Source organism: Crocuta crocuta, unplaced genomic scaffold, assembly GCF_008692635.1.
Source record: "Crocuta crocuta isolate KB4526 unplaced genomic scaffold, BGI_CrCroc_1.0 scaffold233, whole genome shotgun sequence".
Classification (NCBI taxonomy): domain Eukaryota; kingdom Metazoa; phylum Chordata; class Mammalia; order Carnivora; family Hyaenidae; genus Crocuta; species Crocuta crocuta.
In genome coordinates, this window is record NW_027529526.1 from 3475026 (window position 1) to 3484555 (window position 9530).

The window sequence follows — 9530 nt, forward strand, 5'->3', positions numbered from 1 at the left end:
CCCTGATAGGTCACAGGCCCTCTTCCCAAGGACCTCCGTGCTGCAAGCCTCATCCAAAAGAGGTCAAGCATGGCTTTTTTAGCAGTCAGGAAGGGACTACAATTAACCTTCTTGTTCTGTTCCCAGTGGAAGCGTGAGCAGGACTTTGACCTGCAGTTGCTGGAACGGGCCATGCAAGGGGAAAGAAAGGACAAGGAGGAGAATGGCTGGTTGAAAGTACAGGCCATGCCAGTCACTGAGTTGGACCTGGAACCTCAAGACTATGACTTGGACATCAGCAGAGAGGTGAGGGCAGGGGCTTCCTTCACGTTCCCCCAGGAGAGCTGGCCTTTGGGTTCACAGCCTGATCAACCCTTCCAGCGGCACTGGGGGGAGTTGTCCTGAATGGGAACAGGGCTCAGCTTCAGAGCAGTCAGGAGAATATATGAATGGCAGCTCAAAGCAATAAAAGGAGCCAGGCACTTTGATGCAGATCCAAAATCTGCCTCTCCATAATTTACGGCAAGTCACCTAACTTCTCTGGGCCTCAGCTTCCTCGACAGTGAGGTGGGTTGTGGTGAGGAGTAAGGGACTCAGCATGTTACCTGGAGGATTAGCAATGGTCAGAAAGCTGTGAGCACAGGGCCTGGCACATAGTAGGCATGTAATGAGGTAGTTGTTATTGTTGGGAAATGTTCCCTGGAAAACTAGGAGTTGGCCATGCGACTGGCAAGTCTGGCCAACTTGAGCAATTAGATGTGGTGTGTGGGTGGAGGGTGGGAGGTGAGCAGGTCTGAAAATCCCAGGTGTAATTTTCAGCCATGGCAGAGCCTAGGAGGCCTGCATAGCTTTGGTCTGAGTTCTTCTAGTGCCCTCTGGTGGCACAAATGCATCATGACTGGCCAGGCCCAGGAAAGCAAGTAACCCCTGGGTCTTCTATCAGTCAGGACTATCTCTTACCTAAGAACAGAGCAAGGAATCAGAAGGTGACAGATTCAGGGTCTGCAAGACATGGGAAGGTCTTCTGTGGCCTATATAGTGCCATTTGTAAGCTCTGTAGAACAGTGTCTATGGCTGTTTGGTTCACCCCTGTGCACTTAGTACTTCGCACAGAGCCTGGCACATAGTAGGTGCTCTGTAAATATTTCCTGAATGACAACTCTGTTGAATGAAGTGCACAGTGGCCCACAAATACCCCACAAATATTTGTATGAGGACTTGGCCTGCACTGAAACTACACAAGAGGAAATGTTTTCCCCACATGAAGGATAGATTTAGCAGGGTGTGGACAGATGGACACCTGTGGAGTTGCTGAGTTCTGGGGTCAGCTGGAGCTCCAGGGGTTAATGAAGCCAGTCCCCTGCCTTCAGACCTTTTCCCTTTGGCACCTCTGAAATGGCCAAAGGTCTGTGCTTTCTCAGATTCACACAAGAAGCTTCTGCATGTTGCTTTGGCAATGGAAGTATGCTTTATGGTGTCCTAATTGGCCTGCCAGCCAGGGGAAAAAGTCCTTTCTTATCTCTAACCTAAATCCCTCCTGTTACAATGTAATCTACTTCCTTCCTCTGGACCTGTCCTCATTGGGAATAACAGAGAACAGCTTACTTCTTGCCATCTTTCACCAGAATGAAAGGTCTGCATGGGTTTTAATTCAAGTCCAGATTTGCCCTGGATTGGATTTAGCTTGTTTTTAGAAGCATCAACCAACCCCATTTTAGTGTCCCTTTGTAGTTCAAGGAGGAAGAAATTCCCTGGGGTGCAAAACTTGCCTTTACCATTCTTAGTCTAAGCAAGGTTTCATCAGGCTGAGGTTGCTACTAGGTTCATGTAAGAGACCGGTGGGAGGGAGTCGGGGGACATTTTCCTCTTACAAGCAATAAATACCACATGGCTGCCTCCTGTCTAGATCAGAGGAGCTTTTGTAGGCATAGAAAAGCATTATCACTTTCTTTCATCCACCCATCCATCCACCCATCCAAGGAGTATTTGCTGAAGGGCTGCGGAGTGCCAGGTCCCTGCACTAGACAGTGGAGAGGTATCAGGGGTGTCAGTAAAGGGGTGGGTGAGGGACAAGGGAGATTTCTGGAGATGAGGTCCGAAGGGTCAGAAAGAATGGAGCAGATGGAAGAGCGTCCCACACAGAAGAAAGAGCAGGGGAGGAGGCCACACGGTAGATGAGTGTGGCTGTGGAAGTGGGCAGGGATCAGCTCATATTGAAGGCGACATTAACAATGATCATTTTTAAATCAAGAGGGTTTCCAGTCTAGCTGTTTTGCCTTTCTTTCCCCTTTCCTTCTCTTGGCCTGTAGGAGGTTGTCTGGTATGGTAGAAACAACACAGGCTTTGGAGTCAGATCCAGGTTCAGATCCTGACTCCACAGTGGACTGGTGTTGATCTTAGCAAGTTGCTTAACTCTATGGGCTCAATGTGCCTCCTTGAGCTAGGGGACAGGGCCAGAGGAACAAGTCCCAACCCAGTATCTGAGCCCCCACCACCACCACTGCCTGGTCCTTTCCTCAGCTGTCCAAACCAGAGAAGGTCTCCATCCCCGAACGTTATGTGGAGCTGGACCCCGAGGAGCCGCCCAGCCTTGAGGAGCTGCAGGCGCGGTATCGGAAAGCCGAGAAGATCCGCAACATCCTTGCTCGCTCCAGGTCAGCTCTTAACGATGCCCAAGTCCTGACAGCCTCCTAGGCCGAGCCCAGGGGTGTTTCAACTGCATGGGCCCTGGGCCATGCTGACTAGGGTGCGTGTTTTGCCAGGCCTCTGACTCAGGTAAGCCCTGTTTATTGTGAAAGTCAGGCTGGCTCTGAGTATGGCACCGATGGATCTGTGAGGAAGCTTGCTAGGTCATCTGGAAAGTCCTGAAATACTCAATAGAGGGCCATCCTTGTCCTTTGCCCCCAGATCTGGGTCTTGTGATCCTGGCAAAGGTAGGAAGTGGAGCCAGGTGTGACAGTAAGATGGACACGGTTGAAGATCATCCCCAAGGGTGGCCCTCTCAGTGTCTGGGTGTGTGTTCCCTCACGCAGATCCCTAGACCAGAGCCAGCCTTGTTCTGAGGTGCCAGACGCCTTGCCTACTTCCCTAGAGGCCAGGACACAAGGCTTTCCTGTCCCCTCAGCCCCTGGGGCTTCAGAAACATAAACCTGGTATTTGATAGCCTTTCTTTCAGAGCTAGCTTAGCCTTTTCACTTCAGGATTTAATAGGAACCCAGCGCTGGACCTCTCTTCTTAAGGTCCATGATCCCCCAGAGGAGGAACAAAGCTGTGAGAAGGCATTTGGGAGAAGCACATACACCTTTGTCTGGAGAGAAAGTACACTATGTTTATCTGATGCCCCCTCAAAGGGTGAGAACCTCCAGGCCAGGGAGACCCTCCTCTCCTGAGGCAGATGCCAGGGATGGTGGGGGCCTATAGCTTGCTTTCTGGCCCTCCTGCAGCATGTGCAACCTGCAGCCGACATCAGGCCAGGACCGGAACAGCATGGCCGACCTGGACTCACAGCTGCAGGAGCAGGAGCGCATCATCAACATCTCCTACGCTCTGGCCTCCGAGGCCTCCCAGCGCAGCAAGCAGGTAGCAGGTGAGGCCATGGATGCCAGCCTCCAAGTCCCTCTCTCCGTCACTGCTTCCTGGCCTCAGAGTCCAGCAGGGCCTGTCAGGGAGTCTGCAGAAAGCCAGGTGTCAGGCGTGGTGGTTGAGAGCCAGTTGGAATGTTCTCCTGTCCCTCAGGGCTTGGGAGGTGAGATGGGACAGCACAGGTGGTAGAGAGAACTGGAGCTCAGGAGTGTCAGATGAAAGAGGCCTGCAAGAGGGTGCCTTTAGCTCATAATTAAATCTGGGAGCAGTGCTGCTATTCAGCTTTCTCTGCAAATGTGGGCAAAGAACAGGTTTTTCAGGCCACTGAGCCAGGGGCCCAAGGCTAAGGTTTCTGGCCTCACGGGGGCAAGAAAGCAGTGGTGCTTGGATTTCTTGCTGGGGTGAGACAAAGGGAGCTCCTGCTTTGGTCCCCAAATCAGAGCCACTGTCCACTTTATCAGGGTGGCCTGTGCCAGTGAGCAGGACTTGGGAAATGGACTTTGCTGACCAGTGGGGAAAAAACACCGCGGGATGGGAAGGTGTGTGTGTGCACGTGCACACATATGTGTGTAAAAGGCTTTCTTTCTCAGCCAGGAAAAGAGGCTCATGGCTTCTCCCTCCACCCACATCTCCCCTCCCCATGTGTGCCCTCCCAGATCACTTAGTACTATTTGTCCCCAGATGCGGAGGCCACTGTGTGTCTTGGCTAGGTGTGCTCCAGGCCTTCTGGGGAGGAAGTGATCATAGAGTGTGAAGTGGTGTCACAGTCCCGCCAGCCCTGGCCAGAGGATCTAGACGTGATCAAGGGTGGGGCCTGCTGAGCCCTGAGGTGACTGGCCCTGGGAGTCTGGTCTGGGGGCCAGAGCTTAAACAGCACTTCAAGAAGCCATGGGAGTGACCTTGGACAAGGGGAAGACTGTTCTCCGTGCCCCCCCCCCCCATGCTCTGATCCTGCACAGAGTCCCTGAAATCCCTGCTGTCTTCACTCCCTTGAAGACCTGCTCAGTGGGCTGAGAGGTGGTTGGTGAGGCATCTGTGGCTGGGGAGACAGTAGATGACTCACCCAGACCCCTCCTCCAAATGATCCTGGGGGCTCCATGTAGCCCATCTTGGTAATTTTGACTCCTCTCCATGTTAAGGGGTCCAGCAGGGATACTCTCCCCCAAACCGCCATAAGGTACCCTCCTGTCTGACCTGTGCTTGCCTTACATGGATCTCTGCTTCCTCACTGCCAGCAGGCAAGCATGCCCACACACCCTGCAGGCAATTAACAGGGCCTCCCTCACTTCCCCACCGAGTGGCCACCTTGGCCACAGCCTTTCCTTACTCTTGCTCCCTTTCTCCAGCTCAGACGCATATCTAGGCCAGTCCCAGCCGGGGCCCCACCAGGCCCCAGGGTGTGCCATCCTGGCTGTTAGTGGTGGGTGGTGTGGCCCACGCTACTCCAGCTCCACCAAGTGTGGGGCATCTGTTGCTGCAGGAGCAGACAAGGAGCCTAACTCCCCGCTTAATTCCTGTGTGCCCGTCTAGCGCAGCAGCTGGCCCTCCTCCCGCCTAAAGGCTCCCTGTCCTCCAGGACGGTGCCACCTTACCCCCCCTTAAGCAACGGACTCCACTACACCTTTGTCTAACACCTTCCAAGTAAGAGCCCTGCCTGTCCTGCCCCTCCCCTAGCGCCGAGCATGCTCTCCCTGCTCCCTCTGCTGCTGAGATGATTACAGTGCCTTCTGCTGACGCTTCCTTCCGCTGGTAAGGCGGCCGCTGGGGAGACCCACCTGGACTGGCAGTGGGTGGGGATGGATAGTTTTTAAGAACTCCATTCTCAAGTGGCTTCATCTCAGTTGAGAGTGATCCGAGCCCCCTGCCTCCCTGAAATAGAAGCCAGAACTGTACCGCTTCTTCTTTTTTTTTTTTTTTTAATGTTTTATTTATTTCTGAGAGAGAGACAGCGTGAGCAGGGGAGGGTCAGAGAGAGAGGGAGACACAGAATCTGAAACAGGCTCCAGGCTCTGAGCTAGCTGTCAGCACAGAGCCTGACACGGGGCTTGAACCCACAAACCGTGAGATCATGACCTGAGCCAAAGTCGGACGCCTAACCCACTAGCCACCCAGGCGCCCCAGAACTGTACTGCTTCTAACCAGCTCTCTTTCCCATAGGGAGCCCCGTGCAGGCCAGGCTGCAGTTTGAGATTGGGGGGTTGGAAAGGAAGAGTTAGTCTCAGCCTTTCGGGGCTTTAGCCAGAGAATTAGAAGAACTGAGAGACTAGAAAAAAAATCCACGTTTACAGATGAGAAAACTGGGACCCAGTGAGGAGATAGGGCCTCACTCTGGTGTCAGGGCAAGGATTAGGACTGCCCTTTTCATCACTTCAGGAAAGGGAGAGGAAGGGAGTCTTCGTGGGAAGGCCTCCCAGGGCAATGTGAAGTTGGCCCTCAGCTATTCAAAATGTTCTTGCACCACCCTCTCTGGGTCCTGCCCATGAGAGCAGTTAGTGATGAGAGGCAGGGAGGGATTTAGGGAAGGAGCCCCTAAGAAGAGTCCAGAGGCCCCAGTGTCTGGTCCAATCTTGTGGTGAGTTTGTGGCCTGAGCCCAGTTGCCTGACCTGGACAGGGGAGGGTCTGACCAGAAGTCTCTTTAGTCCCCTTCCTGACATTCTATATCACTGGCATTTTGTAGGGTTTCCCCTCTCTTTCTTGTGGTTTGTGTTGTTGAGTACCTGCTGTGTGCCAGGCATTGTGCTAAGCATCTCCTTTGATCCACACCACCACCCTATGAAGATACCCATTTTATAGCTGAGGAAATGAAGCTCAGAGACCTTGAGGGACTTGCCCAAGGAGTTGAAGCTGTAAGTGTCAGAACCAGAGTTTGAACTCCTACAGTGCAAGTTCAGAGCCTTTGTTCCCCATCACCACGGACTCATCTGGGCCACCCCCAGGTGCTCTAGTTGTCCAGAGAAGGGAGGGATGGAGAGTATGTGTGTTGGGGGTGGGGTCGTGATTTTCAGCAGCTGTCCCCCAACCTAGGTGCCCCACCAGTCTGAGGGTGGAAGGAAGAGGTTGGCCTACGTGGGCCAGGTTCTTGAGAAGTGTGCATTCGAGACCCCATGACTGAAGAACTACAGGAAAATACTTCACACGTCCTTTTTAAGGGCCACAGGGACCTGTCAGGTCCACAGTAGGGTGTGTAGATTTTTCCTGGAGATCTGAGTTTGGTGACACCACCCCCAGGCCACAGAGAGGTGGGGGAGAGGCTCTGTTCCTCCTGGCTTTTGACACCCCCATTGTTGTGAGATAGGCCTTTAATGCTTTTTTCAGAACACATCCACATTTGTGTTTACCCTCATGTTAGGGTAAATCCTCATTAGGAGGTGGGTATGACCACTCAGTTTTTAGGTTAAAAAAACAAGACCCATGGAGGCAGAGAGTGTTATTCAGAGTCAGTCACTCAGTGAATGAAGGGCAAGGCCAGAACTGGACCCCAAGGTTCTCTTTGCTTGGGCCTTTTGCCCTGTCAGAGCAGGGGTCAGCATGCGTCTGGCAATCTTTCTAGAAGTGGTAAGGGTGGAGAGAGGGTGAGGCCAAGTGCACATGAGTCCTAGAAGCTGAGGGTCCCCCAGCAGCGGCCGCATTGCCCCATCCCCTGCTCTTGCTGCTCTCTGTCTTGTTAGCCTGCCATTCCCTGTCTTGTGTGTGCAGACATGCCCTCTGCCTGCTCCCCAGATGTGGGCTGGGGTCCTGCCACACTCTCACTGTCTCCTGTGCTTTTTGCCAGCCCAGGCAGTGACTGACCCGTGACCCAACGTGCAAAGAAGTCTGGAGCCAGGGGCCCAGTGGAACCAGTTTCCTCCAAGAAGATTGATCTTCCTTCCCCCAAGGAAACCCCCTCCCAGCCCAAAAGCGTTTCTGGTTGGAGGAAGGAGAAGCCCACCACAACTGCGAGGCATTCACTATAGGGCTAGGTCCTAACCCCCTCCCCTCACCACCAACTTTAGTTCAGACTCCTTTTTACATATGACAAAGGCACTTTTGATACACACTGTAAAATACTGATGCTGTATTTTAGAATCAGAATATATTTTATAATGTTCACCTCAAGGGCTGAGTGACTGGAAAGGTGAGGATGCAAAATTTTGGAGCTGCACATACAGATTCAGGTACCACTTGGGTGGTAGGTATGGGTAGGGGAGAAGGGTAGGCAGAGGCCAGTCCAACATCCAGTGAACTCAGGTGAAGGTTGCATTTGAAATGTGCTTCCAGGGGAGCCCAGTGTTAGGCTTGTTGGCATGCTATCTGGGGGAAGAGGGGCCCTTAGCTGCAGAGGTCAGCCGTCCCTGACCTGACCTGATGACCAGCTCTGGAGGGAGAAACTCCACCAGGGTGGCATGTGGAGCCCAAGTCTGTGCCTTGGCCCTTGGGTTTGGTTTAGGGGCAATAGTGTATTCAAGAGGTTTGGTTCCGACCTGTCCATGGGGTTTTCTCAGCAAAGGGCTCTTCTTGGGAAAAACAGAACAGTTTGCTTTAATTAAAAAAAATTATATATATATACACACACACTTTGAAATACAGAAAAGGTGAGAGGAAGCACCTTTTATTGTATCATAAGCAATAAACTTCACACTGGGTGGTGTTTACCTAAAACTCCCTGACTCCACACTGGGCTGTGATAGGGCTTTGCTGCCTGCCCTGGAGAACCTAGGTCAGCTTCTCTAGGACATGGGTCTGGTGGCCAGAGGGCAGGCAGTGTGTCCCCACCATCTCTGAAGGCCAGCAGCAGGATTTTGACTTGACTTCCAGCCTCAGGTGAGGCTGTGCCAAGCCAGGCACAGTGTTTGTGGCCCTTTATTTAAATCATGAGCTCATGATATTCTGCATACAGAAAATGGGGTTTAAAGGAAAAAAAAAAAAAACCCTCCACTGGATGTGTCCACTCTTTAAATGAAAGTTTGTCTTTGACTATGGTCGGGGGGAAAAAATCTTAACTATATTTAGAAATTGCTGTCTATTTTTAACTAACTCCATATGCTGCCAGTATCAACTTCATGACATTTGCCAAAATAAAATTTTATTTTTGCCTTTATAAGATTTTGTTGGAAAAATGAAATGAATATTTTGCAAGAAAAAGTTAATTTAAATAAAGGTGTAATGGTTTGCAAAAAAAAATTGTGATGAACAGATTAAAATATTAACCTGATATGCTTCCTGCTTCTTGCTGGCTATATATTCTCATGGGTGGCCTGTGTTCATTTTTTTCCATTTCTTTGGAAAATCCCCAGTGTCAGCTCTTGATCCGGCTTGTGTGACCTATGAAAAGTTTCTCCTGGTGACAGTTCCTTGACACTTGATTGACTTTGGAGGCCCGGCAGGGAGGGGGGCATTGAGGGGGAGAGACCTGTGTTTGGGACCCTTGGCTGGGCTTCAGCAGCTGCTCACAGTGGCCTTCCACCCCACCTCGGTTGAGGGGCCGCTGGGCTGCGGACTCCCACGAGGGGTTGGTTTGGCAATCCAAGATAGCAGGAGTGACGCCACGGGCCCCCTTCCAACCCACACGCAGCCGGCTCATTCCAATGAAGCGGGTTAGTGACGGACCATTGCAAACTGGATTTGTATTTAATTCGTTCTGACTTGTGATGTAGGAAAACAGAAGCCAAGGGGCCAGTTCAATTTAGGGATGTGTGGATTTCCAAGTTTGTTGTTAGGACAGTTTTCCTCTATTGCCAAAGAAGCGCAATAGAAGGGTTTAGATTGACGTTCCAACTATTTAAACTGGGGAAAATAGATTCCAAAGCACTCTGAACAGGGGACACTGCTGCTTTTTAGCTACTGATGTCTTTTTGAATTTTAAAATAAAAAACCCTCTGGTTTTAGGCATTACTTGAAGATATCCTCATAACAGATGAAAGAGGTTGGGTGGGGGAGGGGGAGGCAGGGGAGAGCAGAGATTCTGCAATAACTGAATGCAAAAGTTAAA

The 9530-nt window shown here is 51.5% G+C and overlaps 1 protein-coding gene across 12 annotated transcripts in view; it reads left to right on the forward strand.

Annotated features, from left to right (window-relative positions):
- Nucleotides 1-8753, forward strand: part of PLEKHA7 (pleckstrin homology domain containing A7) — a 142105-nt gene extending 133352 nt beyond the window's left edge. For 8 of the 12 annotated variants that reach the window (XM_077761136.1, XM_077761137.1, XM_077761140.1 and 5 more), the window contains 5 exons: nucleotides 127-285; nucleotides 2500-2633; nucleotides 3423-3565; nucleotides 5092-5202; nucleotides 7335-8753. In XM_077761136.1, the coding sequence (XP_077617262.1) occupies nucleotides 127-285; nucleotides 2500-2633; nucleotides 3423-3565; nucleotides 5092-5192 (537 nt within the window). In that variant the 3' untranslated portion in view covers nucleotides 5193-5202; nucleotides 7335-8753. Of the gene's footprint in view, nucleotides 1-126; nucleotides 286-2499; nucleotides 2634-3422; nucleotides 3566-5091; nucleotides 5203-7334 lie in introns of those variants that run through there. The other 4 variants (XM_077761138.1, XM_077761141.1, XM_077761139.1 and 1 more) reach the window with 3 other exon arrangements.
- The last annotated feature ends 777 nt before the right edge of the window (nucleotides 8754-9530 follow it).